A 19182-nucleotide genomic window follows, 5' to 3' on the forward strand; every position below is an offset into this window, starting at 1 on the left:
CCCTTTTAGTGAAGAAATTTTTCCTAATATCCATCCTAAACCTCCTCTGGCGCAACTTGAGCCTTAAAATAGTACAGTTCAGCTTGATGTAGCAATAAGCATATAGAGTTCTGGCCCTCCGTACACGCAGGTGGTTCCGTAGAGGACAACACAGGAGTCTGAGGAACCCTCAGACCCTGTAGAGGAGGTTTTAGCCCAAGCAGCGGAGCAGACCAAGCTTCTGCTGGTCGTACATCCCCAGCAGCACGCGAAGGTCTTGCCCAGGAGCAGAACTTGACTGTTGGGCTTCTCATTGCAGGTTCAGTTCCTGGTGGACCATGGGGCCATGATCGAGCACGTTGACTACAGCGGGATGCGGCCCCTGGACAGGGCAGTGGGGTGCCGCAACACCTCGGTCGTCGTCACTCTCCTGAAGAAAGGAGCAAAGATAGGTAGGGACAAGGGGACAATGCGCTGTCGGCCCTGTGCCCAGGCAGGACTCCGAGCAGTGGGGCTGGCTTCCGAGACAATATAAGCGTAACACAGAGGTAGCCTCAGCCCCAGCTGCTGCTTCGGACTCTGAAAGCAGCCGGCGAGTCATGACTGCCTTATTCTCTTTATTAAAACGGGGAATATTTTATTTTTTTTTTCCTGTCGTATTACTTAGCAAAGTTAATCAATAAACGACTGTTTCTTTGGCAAGGTCTTTCCTCTGGTAATGCTTTTTCTATCTTTACTAGTCTTGAGTCGACAAAAACGTACTCTGTCCATGCATTGCTGTGAGCTGCTGCGTTCACTCGCTCTGTGTATGCTTCCAGACCTTAGTGTGACCTGCACTGCGCCACACAGCTGCTCACGTTACGTTTTCCTGTGAAAGGGGATTTTGCTGGTGCATTGGCTTCTTTGCTGCCTGCCTCTCACAGCTGCTTTTTTTTTTCCTTTCTTTTTTTTTTTTTTTTTCACCTTCATCCATTTTTTTTCCCCCCTCTCTCCTACAACTTTTTGTTTTCTCCTTTCTTTGAAGGTTGTCAGACGTTACCGAGTCGCCCACGAGGTATATCTCATTGCTGTCAGCATCAGCTTCGATCTGATAGCTTTGTCAGCCTTGCTTTCTCCTGTTTGATTTAGCCTGCATGCGTCCCCAACACCTCTAATCTTTTAATTTACCTCACCTTCAAATAATTTTTTTAATGACTGTTGCAGAGAATAACTTGAACTCAAAAACTAACCTCCTTCCCCCGAAACGTACTGAATCTACTTATAGAATATTGTTGACTTATTCTTCACCCACACTAATGAGTCGCCCCCAAATTTTTGCCGCCCCTTCCCTCCCAATATTAGCCCTTGAGATAACGACTGGCTCTGCACGGGCGATCCCCTGCGCAGAGCCAGTGTGTCCCCAGCCCACAGACGGCTCCGGCACCAGCAGCGCTTAGACACCACCTTTCCTTTGTCGTATTTTCCACCTTAATGGATTTTTCTGCTCTAGTATTTCACATCTCGTGAAGCTGGAAATCACAATCCACTTAAACACAAAACACCTATCGACAGTCGAACTGCAGATTTCCTAGTACACTTCCAGAGATTTTAATTTAGAAATGCTTTTATGTAACCACTCTGATTTTTCCTGTTAAATACATTTTATTTCCCCGACCACGCCGTTTCCCCCACCCCGGCTGGTTCCACAACCAGCACTGCCCTCTTGTGGAAACGGCTCCCATCATTTCCCAGACCATCGTGGTGGTGGTGGTGGCAGCAATTAGTATTAGCCTTAATGACCACAAAGGAAAAACCATTGCAAGTGAGGATGACGTTAATTTAAGTGCGAGATTAATTGTCAGCTCGATCATTTGGAGCGCTCTGCCCTTTGACCGTGCCAAGTTGTTCTCTCCAGCAGAAATTCCCACCCCAGGATATTTTTTCCACCCAGCTTCCTACCACCCTTGCATTGTATGAGTTCTTTACCCATCATGCATCCTGTACACTACAGGTCCAGCAACATGGGCGATGGCAACCTCCAAACCAGACATCATGATCATCCTCTTGAGCAAGCTGATGGAGGAGGGAGACATGTTTTATAAGGTGAGAAGAGTGTTTCTGGGAAAACCAAACAGATGCAGTTTGCAGCATGACTTTGTGTGAGGTTTTGACTGAACAATGCCACTGCTTTAATCCGTGGCAAGTAAAAGCTACTGCTCGCAGCGTTCCTTGTGTCGCAAACTGGTTTTGGTTAGTGGGGTTGGGGAAGGGAGGGGGGGGATTGATTGTCCAAATCTGTAACGAAGCTGAAGCAAAGCCAAGTCTCTCTGCATTCTGGAGTTGAGCCAGCACTTCATTTCCTCTTTGAAAACACCAGAACCCAAGTGTTTTACAGAGATTCGGAGTGCTGATGTCATTGCATCAGGTCTGGCAACCTTGCCGTTACCTAACGGGCTGACCGCTGTGGAACGAGGCAACGAGATAGCGTATCCCAGAAAAAGTCTTGGAAGAAACTTTTTTGCAATGAAAACAGGTTGTCAGGACACAGATGGCTTTGTCGTGTCCTTTAGCCCATGGGAGACATTCCGCCATTAGAATTAGAGAGTCTTTTTTGCTCGGTGTTTATTTTAAGCTGATCTTTAAAACCTGGAGATTTGCACACACATACAAAACGTGCAAGTACAACAATGATTCACTGTTAGGCTCTAAGGGTGAAGCAGAAAATATGCAAAGCTGGCATTGTAACTGGAGTTATCTGCCAGGGATACGTGATACAGCTGAGAAACCTGAGTCTAAAAGCAAGGCTTTAAACCTTACTATTCGTAGCTGCAAAATTTATGTCTGGGTCATCATGAATTGCACGCGTCCTAGATCCCGTTGTGCCCTCTTTCTTTCACCCTGGCTGCCATGGCTGCCCCCCTCCAGGGCGCAGATCATCCCATCCCAAAAATAGGTGCCCAAAATAGCAAAGATGAATCACCCTTTGAAGGTGACTGTTGCATCCCAATAACTATAAAAGGAATCCAGTTGACAGGGTTAGATGTTGACACCTAATTTTTAGACATCTAAAGTCCATGGAGATGAAGCCCAACCCGTTTGTCCCAACTTGAGAGCCCCATCAGCGCCATAATGTTATCTTTGCTGTTGCAGAGGCTTCTCTGGGCCCCAGGAACTCCACCCGAAGTCCCACACTTTGGATTCTTCACCCTCCCTGGTGCTTATTAAGCTTTGGGTGTAGGGTGTTCTCCAGGAATGCATTGCTGATCACCCAGTTCAAAAGACCATCCATCCAGGGGCCAGATGGAGTTGTATGGAGTTAACATAACACAGTTTCTGCTGTTTCCCACTGTAGCGTGACAACTCTGTACCAAGTGGGAGAACTCAACACGCACAAGGCATCTCTCTGCATTTCCAGATCAGATGTTCCCTTGATCAAACGTTCTGGCTTTTCTTTCTAGAAAAGAGCTAAGTAGTGAACTCACGTTACCGTAACCACCTCAAACATTCCTGGGACTGGTGAGTGAGTTCTCTGCAGTGAGGTAAACTCTACCCAAGGATGTGTTTTGACATGTTCTCCTTCTCTTAGAAAGGTAAAGTGAAAGAGGCTGCCCAGCGCTACCAGTACGCTCTGAAAAAATTCCCCAGGGAAGGGTTTGGAGAAGACCTGAAAACTTTCCGTGAGCTGAAGGTGTCGCTCCTCCTCAACCTCTCGCGGTGTCGAAGGAAAATGAATGTAAGTCTCCCCGCTCTTCATGGCCTTAAGGGCAAGGTGCCAGCTTTCTGCCTGTGCACAGAGACACGTCCACCCTCTGATTGTGCTCTGACCTCTGAGATCTCTCCTCTGTGTCACCTGGTTGTCCTTCACAGAGCACTGGCATTTTATAATTCAAAAGAAATAATGATTTAATATGCATTTCTGATGATTAAAAATTCATTGCTATGTTTATAGCTTTTTGAATTTTTTATTACTCCCTTTTGATGATGATGTGAATTGGGGGTGGAGGCATTTTCCAGATTTCTAGGGCAGCGGTGAGGGAGGAGCCAGGAGAGTTGCTCCTTTGAATACTAATTAATTTAAAATGAAGGAGCATATGCTTAGGGGGCTAGCACTTCCCCAGGGCAGTGACTCATCCAGAAACACCCACACACACTCCCTCTCCTCCCAGATCTGCCAGATCACTGTCACTCTCCCCGCTCCAATCCAGCAGCCTCTAACAACCAGCTCCTGCAGCGTGTCTGTCCTTCCAGCAGACAAGTGCCACCTCCCCCTTGCTCTGCATTCAGGGACTTTCACCTCTACAGCATAAAGCCTTCAAAGACTGGAAAAGTGAAATCTCTGCCAGGGCCATGAGCCAACAAACCAGAGGGGAAGGGGGTTTTGTGACAACTTCATTTCTTTAAGCTCTGAGGGAGGCAGTTGAAAAGCAGTGGAAGTGAAATCTTAACGCTGGTGAGCAAACAACACAGTTTGTAGAAAAAGCGTGAACCTTCTCTTTAAACGAGCCAACTCACAGCTCAGCCTCTGCTTTAAGGACAAGGTTTTCAGTTTACTGTTAGCTGGGGAATTCCAGGTGTTGGGATAAAAAATTTCAGGGCGTTGTAATTGCTCCTGCAGTTTTTGCATCTATAGATGAGACCGTAAAAGGTACCTATCTCCTGACTGCGTTCCCAGTTTAGTCTGTCAGGCAATATCTCTGCAGTAACTGCTACTGAAGGTACAAACAAAAGTATGAGCTTCCCCAGGCAGGGCATCCAGGTAGCGAGCTCTCCTTGGGGGAGATTAAACCTCACCCTGGGCTTTGCTGAGGTCCAGCTGACCCTGCTCACTCGCTCGTGGCAGCTCAGTGCAGTCCAAATGGCCATCGTGTCCTCATGAACTTTGTTTCTAGAAGGTGGAGTTTGTTTACTGGGTTTCTGAACAGATCAGGAGTACTTCGGTGCTCTCTCCCAGAACTTCTCAGGGTCGTAGCCCAAGTCAGCAATCCAAAGCTGTGTTTGGTTGCAAAATGAAAGCCCTTCCACTGGGAAGAGGTCTCCTTTGCAAATGCTGAGCTTAGTGGTCCGTGAAGCATTCAGGACAAGGCAAGGGAAGAGAGTGGGCAGGGTTTGACCTGCAGCTGATATTCTCATGGCACTGCCACTCGAGAGCACCCAGAGCAGCCTCCAGCCTGTGCCGTCACCCTCTCCCTCCCCACTCCTAAACGAGTCTCCCAGGTGAAGTTTAGGGGAGAGACAAGGAACAATGGCACTGGTGGCACTGGTGAGAGACCTTTGCCAGGTGAGTCCTGTTTGTAGCTACCGAGGTATTGTAGTCCCTTCCTTCATGTGCAGTTTTATTCAGCCCTTCAAAGTATGTCAGTGTGCAACAGAGTGGGAAGCGGAGGGCGTGGGAAAGTTTTCCTATTGCTTTCAACTGTGGAAAAAAATCCTTCATGAGATAACATTCCAGCCTCTGCGAGACCAGATGTTTCCTCGAGACTCTAGGTTGTTGGAGAGGGGTTGCATGCGCTTGTTGGGGACACAATCAGTGAGAACGGAGCCAGTGGCACGCTGGCCTCTGCGGGTGCTGACAGCATCCGGCGTGACGAGAGGGCTTTGAGTCGTTGGACGTGCCATCGTAGCTTTCTGGCTGTAAATGATATCGAATCCATGTGAAACATTCCAGTCCCATCAAGTTTTCCAAGTTTACATGCAAAATAAATGTCCATGCTAAGTTTGTTTTCTTCCCAAACTGTATATATTTTTTTATTTCTGTATCTATTCTGTGACTTACCTGCACACCTATTGTAATGACAGGATTTTGGAATGGCGGAGGAATTTGCTACTAAAGCACTGGAGCTGAAACCGAAATCTTACGAAGCTTACTATGCAAGAGCAAGGGCCAAACGCAGCAGCAGGTGAGAAGGGAGAGAGAGAAAAGTGCGAGGGGCTGGTCTCTTCAAGCCTGGCCACGACAATGTGCCCACACATCCACCATGCAAAACCCTACCAGTGTCCCCAGGGGAGAAATGGCAAAGGGACTTTGGTTAATGAGATTACAAATCTCTCAAACTCCAAAGTCACACCCTCCCTCATTTATTAATTTCTGGAGATGGCTGAATGCAAACGTTTTGAGGGGTTCATCTTAGTTGAACTTTGAACATCTTAACTACACCAAGTTTGGGTATTCTCTTTAAAAATACACTTCAGTTCAACCACAACTTGGACTTGAAGCAAAATATGACTCATGGAAGCCCTGTGGCCTGCGTTATGCAAGAGGGCAGACTTATTCATCACAGTGATCTCTTCTGGCCGTAGAACCTATGAATCTCTCTGTCCTGCAGCACTTCTTGGGAGGCAGAAACAGCTGACTTGCCGGGCAGTGACCGTGCAGGCAAGTGCCAGCCGGTGAGCTCCCAGCCATGGCTTGTGCCCAGAGCGCTGCAACCAGCTCCTGGAGATCTCTGCATCTCAGCTGGAGCCCGGAGGATTCCCTCCTTAACCTCCCCGAAGGCTAAAAGATGTCAGATGAGATTCGTTTCAAAACCAATCAATGCCATTCCTAAATGAGCAGGAGGGTTTGCTTTTGAGCCATACGCTCAGGGGCTGGGTGCGCTGTCATCTGTTTTAAACGGCGGCCAAAATGCCTCGGACGGCAGCGCGGAGAATGGCCGGTAGCCGGGGGTATGTCGAGTCCACCTGTACAGACATCGTAGCTCAGCGGGCACCACCACCACCATTCCACCTTCCATGCTGGAGGCCATGGGTGGAACCGGGCTCCCGGCCCAGCTGATGCTTGGTCCATTGGGTCTTGATATGGGAGGTGAAGCCGTGACCTTCTGTTCCGCAGAGAAGTCCTGCTCATGGAGCCACACTGACCTAATGCCTTTCCTTGAATGGTTTTCCTCCCCATTGTTTCCAAAACACTCGTAAGGAAGCATAAAAACTGGGTTCCTTCCCAGATGGTATCAGCCTCCCTGCATACAAGGGTCCTTTTCTCCCCAGGTCTCTCCAGCAGAAACCATTACCGCTTGGGCTTTTCTCCTTCATTTCCCAGTTTGTGCCCAGCAGCCCCCCCTGAGTTCAGCACAGTCCGGGGAACGGGAGCCTTTCCCTTCCTCCGCCTGGTTTTCAGCGGCTTGTGCAAAAGCTTAGGCTGGTGTCAGGAGGTGCTGGGGAGTTTTTCCCGGTGATCATCCCTCCCCAGATGACAATCATGTTCAAACAGATGGTTCTGCTCAAAAGCAAACGGTGTCCCTGTAAATGACAACCCCCTTCCCCGAACCCCCATCTCCCTTCGACTCCTCCCAGCCTGTCCTTGCCCCTTGCAAAGGCTTCCCCGGGGGGGGCTCGCGGGCTCCCAAAGGGGGCTCCGTTCCTTCCTTCGGAAGAAGTTAGCCAAACCCCTTGCAAAATCAGAGAGACAAGCCTTGCCCAAAGCGCTGACCCGTGGGAGCCCCGGAGCTCCGGAGCCAGCCCTGACGCTGTGTGGTCTTGGCATCAGGCAGAAGTTAAATTTTCACTGGCGTAAGCGGTTGCAACTCCGTCAAAGCTGCGCTTGTTTACGGCAGCGCTGAGCTTGGCTATTTCTTAGCGATGCTTTGGTTTCCCCTTCGTGCACGGAGGGGCAAAGCTCGTGGTGGTGCCGGGAGGAGTAATTAATGAGCCTGTAACGCACACCGCGGAGGGCAGGCTTCTTTGCTAGGCTGGGTTGTGCCGTCTCAGGACTGCGTTCCCCTCTTCCCCGGAATGGCTGGCAGTGTTTTCCTTCGGTTCGGATAAAATGAATCCGAGGGAGGCACAGGAGGCAGAGTGTGAGACGCAGCCAGCGGTAGCAATCACAGCCGTCTCCCTCGCTAACACGGACAAGCCACTTAACCCGCAGGAGCCTCCCGAGAAGGGCTCCCTTCAAATCCAGAGTAATTTCAGTTCTCGTTTCTGTCCCTTTGTCAAGCAGGCAGTTTTCAGCAGCCCTGGAGGACCTGAACGAGGCCATCAAGCTGTGTCCCAACAACCGGGAGATCCAGCGGCTGCTGATGCGGGTGGAGGAGGAGTGCAGGCAGGTGCAGCAGCAGCAGCAGCAGCAGCAGCAGCAGCCGCCGCCGCCGCCGCTCCCGGTGGAGCCTGAACCCGAAGCCCAGCACGAGGAGCTCTATTCTGTGCAAGACATCTTTGAGGAGGAATACCTTGAGCAGGATGTAGAAAACGTCTCCATTGGCTTGCAGACAGAGTCCAGGCCAAACCAAGGGCTGCCCATCATCCAGAGCCCACCGCCGTCCCCAGCTCACAGGGACTCAGCCTATATTTCTGGCTCACCTCTTGGCTCTCATCAGGTCTTTGATTTCAGGTCCAATAGCTCCGTGGGTTCGCCGACCAGGCAAGGGTACCAGTCCACCTCTCCTGCTCTGTCTCCGACGCACCAAAACTCACATTACAGACCCAGTCCTCCGCACACCTCCCCTGCTCACCAGGGCTCCTCTTACCGCTTCAGCCCACCACCTGTTGGAAGCCAAGGGAAGGAATATCAAAGCCCTCCACCTTCTCCTCTCCGTAGAGGTCCTCAGTATCGTGCCAGCCCCCCAGCAGAAAGCATGAGCGTTTATAGGTCACAGTCCGGTTCCCCGGTTCGTTATCAGCAAGAACCTAGTGGAGTCAGCCAGCTCCCCGGTAGACCAAAGTCTCCGTTATCCAAGATGACGCAGAGGTCCTTCCAGATGCCCCAGCTCCCCGTGGCCGTGCCGCAGCAGGGGCTGAGGCTGCAGCCAGCCAAGGCTCAGATCGTGAGGAGCAACCAGCCCAGCTCTGCCGTCCACTCGAGTACTGTAATCCCAACCGGTGCCTACAGCCAGGTTGCCCACTCGATGGCCAGCAAGTACCAGTCGGCGTCGGGGGAAATGGGGGTTAGCCAGAGCAGGTTGGTCTACCAGGGCTCCATCGGTGGCATCGTAGGTGACAGCAGACCAGTGCAGCACGTCCAGGCGAGCCTCAGTGCGGGAGCCATCTGTCAGCACGGAGGGCTGGCTAAAGAAGACCTTCCGCAGAGACCGTCCTCGGCGTACAGGGGGGGTATGAGATACAGCCAGACGCCTCAGATCGGGCGCAGCCAGTCCGCTTCCTACTATCCAGTGTGTCACTCGAAGCTTGACCTGGAACGTTCTTCCCTCCCTGCCAACCAGCTGGGCTCTCCAGATGTGTCTCATCTCATAAGAAGGCCCATCTCGGTTAATCCCAGCGAAATAAAGCCTCACCCACCAACTCCAAGGCCCCTGCTCCACTCTCAGAGCGTTGGCCTCCGCTTCTCTCCTTCCAGCAATAGCATCTCCTCCACCTCCAACCTGACTCCCAACTTCCGCCCCTCGGCTTCGATCCAGCAAATGGAGATTCCTCTCAAGCCAGCCTATGACAGATCATGCGATGAACTTTCTCCGGTCTCTCCCACGCAGGGGGGTTACCCCAGCGAGCCGGCCCGTTCCCGGACCACGCCGTTCATGGGAATCATAGATAAAACCGCTCGGACTCAGCAGTACCCCCATCTCCATCAGCAGAACCGGACCTGGGCTGTGTCGTCAGTGGACACTGTCATTAGTCCTACGTCTCCTGGCAATCTCCCCCAGCCGGAATCATTTAGCCCGCCTTCTTCAATCAGCAACATTGCCTTTTATAACAAAACCAACAATGCACAGAATGGCCATTTGCTAGAGGAAGACTATTACAGCCCCCATGGGATGCTGGCCAATGGGTCCCGGGGAGACCTCCTGGAGAGAGTCACCCAAGCCTCCTCGTATCCCGACGTCAAGGTGGCAAGGACACTGCCTGTGGCACAGGCCTACCAGGACAACCTGTACAGGCAGCTCTCCAGGGACTCCAGGCAAGGGCAGACATCCCCAATCAAACCAAAGAGACCATTTGTGGAGTCTAATGTGTAAAAGACAGTTGTTGGAGTAAGACCCTCATGTTTTCAGCACACACTTCCAAGCTTGATTTCCATGCATATTATTATTATTTTTATTTCTCTTTTGGTAGCTACATGACCAAGTTTCTCCGGTACTTTGTGTGGTGGTCAGGCAGCCATGCACGTGCTCCAGCCCTTTCGTTCCCCAGCTGACCGTGAAGCCAACATCAGCTGAGCCGGTCTCGTTTGCCCAATTCCAGCTGAGTTCCCAACCAGGATATCTTAGTAACGTGGCGTGGGGTGGTCCAGAAATATCCCCTGCGCAGCGGGAGGTAACCGGCTCCTTTTCAAGAGACGATCGCGTTCGTTTTAAATCGGTTTCTTTTGTCTCGATGAGCTCTCAACTCTGTTCTGATGGGAATTCCTAGCGGGAGCAGAGCAGGGATCACAGGAGCCTTTCCCGAGGCTGCATCCACAGGTCCCCGTACCAGCCGGGTCCTTTGGCTCTTTGCCCCCCTCTCCCCCCAAAGAGCAAACTAGCCCCAGCGAGCAAGGGCAGGAGGTGTTTTAATACCGCGTGGCTGTGCACAGTAACCGTCCTGCTTCGTCTGGTTTATAGCGGTTTAATCCGGGTTGGATTCCTTCCTTCTTTAATCGCGCCGTCAGCCAGAAGGGTTGGGGACCGCACCACGCTTTGCTCCTCCACCGGCTCCCTGCCGGCTGCCCCAGCACTGATTTGCCCCGGGGGCATTTTACAAGCATTGGGCGATTAATGCGGGCCCTTCGTATGTGATTTAATCAGCCAAGGGAACCTCTTGCGCCTGAACTGGGATTGCAACAACAACTTCTTCACACCCTTAGCAGGGCCTGCACCTCACACCCAGCACCGCGTGTTCTCCGGGAGGGTTTAATGTTGGGGGGGGTTTCCATTTGGTGGGGTTTTTTTCACTTGCAAGGAAGAACAAAAATCTGACTTAGAAAATGGTATTCAAGGAGGAAAATTGCAATGTTAAATTTGTATTTTTTTTTTTTTAATTTTTATTTTTTAAATTTGTTTTTGTGATGAGGATGCACAACGTGGCACGATGGTTCCCGAGACAGGAAGGGTCCTTCTGCAAACCCAGCCCCGCAGCATCCCTCCCCTCGGGGAGCTGCTGCCGGAGCGAGGGCTGCGCTCCGCTAAGATCCGCTCCCAAAATCCTGGAAAGCGATCGTGCGTGTTCCGTACCTGTAAATGGTAGAGACCGTGTTTTGCTTTTTAAGGGCCTGTAGTTAAAAGAGAGATATTTATAATTTATTTATGCGACCTATTTCAAGACATCGTTTGGGTTGGGTTCTTTTTTCTATTTTATTTTTTTTTGTCTTAAATCGAACGCGGATCACACCAAGACAGCGTGAAAAAGCAGGCGACGCTTCCAAAATCCGTTTTGTGGAATTTTCAATAGTTTTTCAGTTATTCTCTGAATTTTTTTTTGGGGGGGTGGGTGGAAGGACTTTCTTTACAGTTTCATTTATTACCGGTGGGTTCGTAATCTGCCTTTTCAGTTACCGAGGGTGAAGAGGGGGGATGAGGGGGGAGAGGGGGATAACCCTGGAGCTTGTTTTAAAGCAGCGTAGTGCCTGTTGCCCGTGCTCAACCTCACTCATATCAACTCTTGGAGCGATCCCAGCGCTGAGCAGGAGGAGCGATACCTTTCCGTGTTTCCAAAGGGCTAATGAGAATAAGATTGCAAGACTTCTTGAACCAAATCACGGGGCCTGACCTCCGCTGGTGTAAATGAGCATTATCCCCCGTGCCACATCCCTGCAGCCCCAGCCCTTTACACCGCATACGGACTTGGCCCGAAATTCTTTAGCGAACCCTGGCTTCCGTGGGGCTTTTGGTTTTTTTCTGGTGTCTGCGTGTGGATCAGCCCATCTCGTTGCTATTCCGTTGCCTAATTTGCTCAGAGCAAACTGGGACGTGCGCACCTTGGGACGGGGGAGGTTTGTGTCTCATAGACACGTTGAGAACGTTCCGGGGGGGTGGGGGGGGTAGGGATTCCTCCATGGGGTTTGGAGATTTTTATGCCCTTTGGGACTCTTTGGTATTTGTCCGAGCCAGTATTTGGATTGAGTTTGGTGTTTTCTTTCTCGAGGTGCAACCCAGCGCTGACTCTTTGCTTTATTACAGGGCTCTGTAAGGCTGGGGGGGGATGGGGGGGACAGGGAGACCCCCCCCCGGGCGGGTGGGCTCCCCGCGGCCGCGGGGGACACTCAGCTCCGTGCACTATTTCTCTCCTTGCAAAGGGGGTCTGATGAGGGTGGTTTTTTTAGTTCCTCTCTATTTTTCGAAGCAGCGTGTTCTGCTTTCTAAGGAGTAACCCATTCCTCCTCCGCGTGCAGCGCATCTCTGGCTAGGACACCCTGTCCCTGGCTCTGGAGCGGCACCACTCGCTTCGCTCCCCGTCTCCCATCCTCCAGATTCCCTGGACCAGCGAGCGGCTTCTTGCCTTTTAGTTGCTTCTTTGAAAGGGAAAAGTGGCCAAATTCAGCCCCGTCCCCCCTTTTGCGGGGCCGAGCAGGACGCCGTCAGCCGGTTCTCTCTGCCCGGACGCAGACGGGACGTGCTTTCCTTCCGCTCTTCACCGCCTTGTGCTCCCAGCACCGTCCCCCCCCGCGACGTCCCCTCCCAGCGCCTTCGGTGTGTCACTTTGGGGTTTATGAAGATGTTTTAAGGGAAAAAGAAAAGAGCTCACACTCGTAGACACAAACACCAAGCTGAAAGGAGGCTTAAATACTGCGGCGTGCAGGTTTTTTCACGATACCACGTGTTAACATTTTTCACGGGATTCTTGCACTAATGGTTTTCCATCTGTTCTCTCTGTAAATGGGTGCACTTTACTGTTTGAATTTGTTACTATGATAAATACTGGATATTTAAGCGTGAGTAGTGTCTTCATTAGAAAATAGCAAAACAGCTCTTGTCTCTTAGTGTATTTTTCAAAAAAAAAAAGCAAGAAAAAAGAAAAGAAACTAAGCAATGAATCATAACATTTATAGCACAAGAACTGACTCTTGTATATAAGCATCAACAGATTGAGTAATTTTTAAATACAAAATTATTTGCAGTGGTTTTTAAAGCGCTTCCCCAGCAATTGTCTTAGGGACAGCTGAGGCAGGATGGCTGCTGTGGTCCCCGGTAAGGAGCACACCTCTCCCTGGCAAAGCCGTTCTTTCCACAGCCCCCCCCCGTGTCCTCGAAGTCAGGATGGGGATTTGGCAGGGAGGAAGAGCCGAGGTCGTTGGGTGTTGTGCTGCCGCGCCTGGTCCTGTGGTCGAGCGCTGCTGGGCACGGGGCTCGGTGGAGCACGGGGCTCGGATCTCCCCTGACGTCCCTTCACCCCCTCATCTTAGATCTCGATCTCACAAGCCTGGGCCGCGTTGCGGGAACGTGCACAATGATTCAGACGTGGTGTTGTGTTGCCCATCCGTGTAATTGAGTAATTAAGATGTGGGACGATGCTGCCAGCCCTTCTCTGTCCCCTCCCCGGCCGCAGTGGCACCGCGGGCGAGCCCCCATCTTGCGAGCGAGTAGGATTCTTAGGGCACCGAGTAAACCAGGTTTTTGGTGACTTTGAAAGCTCCGGGTTTGGTTCCTGGGCGCACTGGGGAGGCGATGCTGAAGCCGAGCCCTGTATTTATCCCACCGTCCCACCAGGTGTCTCTCGTCCTCTGTTCGCAGCCGCAAAGCTGGAATCTTCTCTCCCAGCTCCGGGTGTGGGTGTCACATCCCCGGTGGGGACTCACCAGCTCTCCCTTTGTCTCCCACACTCGGAGGATGCTCTGGTCCCAGGGGAGGGGACACCCGCCTGGTGGGGGGGCTCTGCAGGGGTCCCCGCCGGCCAGGCTGGGAATGGCATTGGAGAGCTTTGAAAATAGTTGTTGGTGCTTAGGAAAGGGAGGATTTTAGAGACAGATCCCTTGGGATCCATCTCCAAAGGTGAAAGCGCCGCGTAGCCTGAGCCGCCTTCTCTGCATCGCTCCTGGGGAGGGCTCCCGACAAATCGAGGTGTGCGTCCGTCCGTCTGTCTGTCTGTTTGCGGTGCCCTCAGGTGGGTCTGTCTGAGCACTGATCTTTTTGGGGTTTTTTTTTTTTAACCTGGCTGTAAAGGAACCCGCTTGGCTGGTGCAAACACGGTGTGTGCGTGTGCCCGACGCCTACGCCACGCTTGGGCTAGGTGCGGAACCAGGGTGGCTACTAAATTGGGAGCGATTCAGTCCCCTCGTACGCAGGTTGCTGTATATTCAGGGTTACCCAGAAGAAGTCTAGCTAAAACCGAAGTGCCAGCTCCGCCTTACCTAGAGAAAAGCAAGCCGGCGTGCCTGCTCCTCCTCCGCCTTCCCTGCTCCGGGGGGCCCGCGGTGAGCTGTCGCAAGCTCTTTGGTGGTTGTACTTTGCTTTAGTCTTGGGAATTCAAGATAAGTCTTCTACCGGGATTAACGGTGTGTAACCAAGGGCTTAGGGGCAGAGCTGTCGTACCCGCTGGGACCTCTGCAGGTAAATGCCTTCACCCCGTGCTGGTTGCTCTACGCGAAGTCTGGTGGGGTGTGTGTTGGACACAAAGCACAATGGTTGAAAGTTAATCTGCGTTTTTTTCAGATTTTGTGTGAATAATTGCTGGATTTTCATTCAATCAAACTCTTTTTTCTAATACAAACCACTAAGGGCTCAATTCTTTAGCAAGATGCGTTCGTGTCCAACTCCTGACTATACAGCTGGATCTCACCGCAAACTGTTAACAGACCTACCCGAGAGAACACACAGCTAGTGCGACCGTCACCGGGAAAGCCAGCGGGACACCAGACCCATCCGCCATATCCTTTCCTCCTCCTCATTTTCTAGCTGTCACGGTACTGGGGAGTCAGCAGCCGGGTCCCGGCCGCCGGGATCGCATCCTATAGTCCTGAAAATGGAGGGCTGCTTTGCCAAAAGACTTTTGTCCCTTCTGGGTGACGCCGCCGGGGCCGGCGGTGGGGCTGCGGGTCATCTCCTTCGGCAGGTCAGGGTCGTGCTGGGTGGGTGGGAGACCCTCCCGCCCGGGGAACCGGGTCCCTTCACCCTGGGTCTGCCTCGCCGTGCGCTGATAAGCCAGAGACCGGGAGCAGCGCTGTGTGCTACGTCGAGTCCCGTTCTGTTGCCGCACCGATAACCCAGAGACTCGCGTGGACTCTGCCAGCTCTGCCCGTGTCACCCCTGTCCAGCCTTTTCTTTCCCATAGTGTTGCATTCAGCGTTCCGTCTCCCTCCTGTCTTCACATCCGAGAGGATCCGAGTTGGGTACAAACACCTCCAAGTACACACTCCCTGTGCTTTGTACAGTTCCCTGGTTGCCATCCTCCGAGACACTTGCTGGGAAGATCTTTAAGACACTTAAATTTTCCTTTAGCTTTTCTATAATTCTGATGTAAAGGACTTTCTCTGTACAGTATATTATTCAATGCATGTTCTGTTCTCTCTACTGATATATTGAACACCACACAGTTGTGATAATTGTGCAGTGGGAAGAGCAGCCCCTGCCGACAGCGGAGGTCTTGGCCTCTCATGTATAAGGAAAGAAGAAAACATATTTTTTCCTTTGCTGTATTTGCTTGAGCAGAGTTTTCTTGTCTGTACATGTGAGCTGTGAGATAGATGTGAAAAGTTCAAAAGAATGCATTTCCCCACCCCCCCCCACCCCCAATGTATACAGATTGTAATCTGTACAATGAAAACTGTATGTATGAAAAAATGTACTTATTTATAAATGGTTAACACTTGGAAACGGCGTCTGGCCTGGTGTTTTTCCCACACTGCGGAGAGCGAAGGAGCGGGACGTTCTCGGTGTGGAAATAGTGTGGGAATATGAGGACCATGCAGGGGTCGGGTCTGGCTGTCACTGCCCCGGGGACGGGGACAGGGACCTGGCATCGCCGGGAGCAGGAGGGGACGGAGGCAGCGCTGCCGCTGCCGTTGGCTAAGGGGCGTTAATAAAATAGGGGAGGAAACTGCATCAGAGAGTCTTCTGAATTAAATTGTGGGAAGCGCAGCTCGGCGCTGTGGATGCTGGAGCCCCGCAGCTCCCGAGAACCCGAGTGTCCGCTTGCTTCATCCCTGCCCGAACCCAGGACCCGGTTTCGCAGCTGAACGCCCCTCACAGCTGCCAGCATCCCTGTTTCCAGCCACTGGGCCGGGCTGGATGCTCAGCGCTGGAAGGACACGGCACTTTGGGGCTGTGGCGAGGAAAAACCCCCGGCTTGGGCTTGTGCCTTTGCTGGGGCTGCTCTTTGCAGCGCTGGGATCGGGAGTTCAGGTTTCCAGCAGCTTCACCCACGCTGCTGCCTATGCCGAAGTCCAGAAGGAAAAGGGGGTGCTTTCAGCAAAGGAAATGAGTGCACATCTCGGGGACGCACCTCCTCACGGCAGTGGGTCTCCCCCACGTCCGTGGGCACATCCAGTGCATGGCCAGACCCTAGGGACATCCCCGTGGGGTTCCTCACACAGCCACCGCTTAGCTCAGGGTGCACAGGGTGCACGGCACGGGGTCCAGATGGGGCAATCCCATCCCAAATGCCCACCCTGCCCTCCCCAGCCCTCCCGGCGCGTGGGAGCTCAGGGTACCCCCGAAACAACGAGCTGGGGGGATGACAGGGTTAGCTGCAAGTATTTATTGGGTCAGGAGCATCCACTGAGCAGACAACACATGGCACGAGAGGGAGGACATTTTGGACACGAAGCTGCTGAACCTGCACAGGCGCCGGGTCGTTCCGAGCCCCCGGGGAGCCCTTTGTGGAGAGCAGCCCCCACACACGGCCGGGCTGGGGGGCGATGGGCTGCCAGCGAGTGGGAAATCGGGGTGATGGCAACCATCCCCTCTGCCCGTGGGCGCTGGGAAGGGGCTGTGGGTTTCAGCCGCTCGCAGCAGGGAAATCTGGGCTCTCACCCCTCAGTCCGCAGAGCCTGGGGACCCCCCCTTCCTTCGTGCCCCAGTGATGCTGCCAGCCCCTGCGTGTGGTGCCGCTGTCCCCACGGAGCTGGGGACAAGCTCGGGGGGTCACCAGGGGCTGCGCGGGACAGAGCTGAGGAGGATTAAGGCCAAGCGAGGCTGAACCCAACAGGCAGTGATACACCAAGAAGCGTGTCCTTCCCCGTCTGTCCCCGTCACCCTGAGCCAGGCAGAGCCCCAAGGCACTGGGGACCAGATGCACAAGGACATCCCACAGACACCATGAGGTGCCCGTGCCAGGGACTGGGGAGCTGGGGACATCACTGGCTGCCACCACCAGGGCTCTCACCCTCCGTCAGGGTCTTGAAGTCCATGGAGAGGGCCAGCTCCTCGGCCAGCGGCGGGCGCTTCCAGTCGTCCCGTGTCAGCACGTAGCCCACCACCAGCCCAAAGGCCACCAGCAGCACCCCCAGGGTGTTGGCCAGGACACCCTCAGGAATGAAGCGGCTGTAGGAGTCGCTGCAGGAACAGAGGGGGGGGGGGGGTGCTCAAGCCTCAGGGTGTGGGTGGCCTGTACCTACCCATGCTGGGACCCCCTCCTCATCCTCCAGGCACACTCCCTGGGAAAGGTCCTTTTCCCCCAAATCAGAGGAAGAGGTGACTGCCCGGGCGCTGCTTGCTTTGGGAAGGGACACTCTTGGTGACAGCAGAGAAAATCGGGGGCACAGTCCCATAGCAGGGCTATAGGCATCTCCCTTGCCAGATGTGCTCCCCAAACCAGAGGGACCTAGCTCCTGGGGTGCCCCACAGCCATGTCCCCACGGTGCTGGGGCTGGGGGGGACCCTGATGTGGAGTTGGGGCCACCGCCATGTCCTCTAGCTGTGAGGGCAGAGGACTTGGGGACATGAGGCTCCCAGAGCGGGGGGTGGTTCTGAAAACACCTGACTGCAAAGAGGCTTCGGTAGATATTTTATCCCCACCCCCAAAGAAAGCTGTTGAAGGACCCAGCCCTTGTTAAACACCATCTGGGAAGTGACTCAGCAGCAGCAGAACTAAAGGCCTCGGGGGGAGATTTAATAGCCCCAGAGCCATGGCCTGAGCAGGGTCCAGACTGCCCCACAGGGCTGGAGAAGCCCTTTGCTGGGGGTCAGGGGAGTCAGGCGGGGGAAACCACCCCCTAAACCAACCCCCCAAGTTCAGTCACCCACCTGATGTTGAAGAGGAGCATCTCAGTGATGCCCAGCAAGCAGGCAGCGATGGAGAGGGCAAAGAGGGCGATGCCGAAGAAGACGTGCAGGGGTTTGTAGCGGCTGCGCAGGGAGAAGGAGGCGCCGGGGAGCAGGAAGAAACCGCAGCCCAGGAGCCACTGCGGGGGTACAGGGATGTTATGGGGCGTTGCAGGGTCCCGTCTCCCCCTGGGTGGACCCAGGGGCTCCCCAGCCCTCACCTGCAGGAGGTAGAGCACGAAGGCGGCCATCCCGCACCAGCTGTGCAGGCTGTACATGTTGGGGATGCCCTTGGCCTGGTGGGACTCGAAGACGGCCACGATGCCTGTGGAGAGGAGCCCATTACCACCGGGGCCGGGTCCATCCCCGTCCACCCACCCCGGCCCCCGCGCTCACCAACGAGGGCGATGACCAGCGCCAGGCCATGGAGCAGGGCGTGCAGTGCCTTGGTGGAACGCTTGGCTTCGTGCCTGAAGACCCTGTAGACCAGGAGAGCTGCCGGAGAGAGGACAGATGAGCATCCATGGGGGTCCCCAACCTCCCCAGCACCCCGCATCTCCCAGGGGTGCTGCACCCAGGTGGGGGTGGTCCTGGAGCATCTTCCTGGCCTCATTTGTCACCGTTTTGTCCCTTTCACTCCCTGCCCGGCTGCAGCCCCGGGGGGGGGGGGGGGGGGCTTTGAAGGCTGCAGCGGGGACAGGGCGCTTGTCCTGCTCACCGTCACCTTGGAGGAACACCATGCCCAGCACCATGCAGAGCGGGTGGACGTTGAACTGGAGGTGGCCGTGCCAGGCCACGCCGCCCCGGTAGCGGCCCAGCCAGGCGCCGGTGGCGGCCAAGAGCGTCAGCCCCAGCAGCTGCGACACGGCCACGTACGCCGAGAGCCCGGCGGGGCTGGCGGGCGGCGGAGACCCCTCCATGCCGGCCCTGCGGGGACAGAGAGGAGCGGGGCAGCGAAGCCACCGGTGGCCCCGGGCGGGGGTGGGGTGGGGGGGTGGGTGTCCCGTCCGGCCCCGCTGCGGGTCCCGGTGCGGGCAGCGCCCGGCCCCGCCCTCACCTGCCGCTTCCTGCTGCCACCGCGGCGCCCGCCCAGGGAGGTGGCTCCCGGCGGCCACGGCCCGGCCCTGCGTGACCGCTCCTGCCCCCGGCCCGCCTGCCACAG

General features: G+C 54.1%; 2 protein-coding genes across 4 annotated transcripts in view; one reads left to right on the forward strand and one right to left on the reverse strand.

The window, feature by feature from the left end:
- Nucleotides 1–9863, forward strand: part of TANC2 (tetratricopeptide repeat, ankyrin repeat and coiled-coil containing 2) — a 213886-nt gene extending 204023 nt beyond the window's left edge. For 2 of the 3 annotated variants that reach the window (XM_074162697.1, XM_074162698.1), the window contains 6 exons: nt 299–431; nt 1004–1033; nt 1970–2061; nt 3545–3691; nt 5755–5855; nt 7895–9863. In XM_074162697.1, coding sequence (XP_074018798.1) covers nt 299–431; nt 1004–1033; nt 1970–2061; nt 3545–3691; nt 5755–5855; nt 7895–9863 — 2472 coding nt within the window. The remainder of the gene's footprint in view (nt 1–298; nt 432–1003; nt 1034–1969; nt 2062–3544; nt 3692–5754; nt 5856–7894) is intronic. The other variant, XM_074162699.1, reaches the window with a different exon arrangement.
- A 7250-nt stretch (nt 9864–17113) lies between these two features.
- Nucleotides 17114–18940, reverse strand: CYB561 (cytochrome b561). The gene is made up of 5 exons (XM_074162917.1): nt 18739–18940; nt 18417–18515; nt 18242–18345; nt 18003–18160; nt 17114–17312 (listed from the first exon to the last, which is right to left on the reverse strand). The coding sequence occupies exons 1-5, from the start codon at nt 18938–18940 to the stop codon at nt 17114–17116; spliced, it is 762 nt and encodes a 253-aa protein (XP_074019018.1).
- Nucleotides 18941–19182: the final 242 nt, after the last annotated feature.

The sequence above is a fragment of the Numenius arquata genome, chromosome 23 (genome assembly GCF_964106895.1).
Source record: "Numenius arquata chromosome 23, bNumArq3.hap1.1, whole genome shotgun sequence".
In the NCBI taxonomy this organism is placed as follows: Eukaryota; Metazoa; Chordata; class Aves; order Charadriiformes; family Scolopacidae; genus Numenius; species Numenius arquata.

Bases quoted from the DNA above. Each gene is read 5' to 3' on its own strand.
- CYB561 (XM_074162917.1), bottom strand. From the start codon at position 18,940: ATGGAGGGGTCTCCGCCGCCCGCCAGCCCCGCCGGGCTCTCGGCGTAC. The intron at 18,346-18,416 runs GTGAGCGCGGGG...TCCTCTCCACAG, and splicing joins GCTGGTCATCGCCCTCGTTG to GCATCGTGGCCGTCTTCGAG. The intron at 18,161-18,241 runs GTGAGGGCTGGG...GTACCCCCGCAG, and splicing joins TCGTGCTCTACCTCCTGCAG to TGGCTCCTGGGCTGCGGTTT.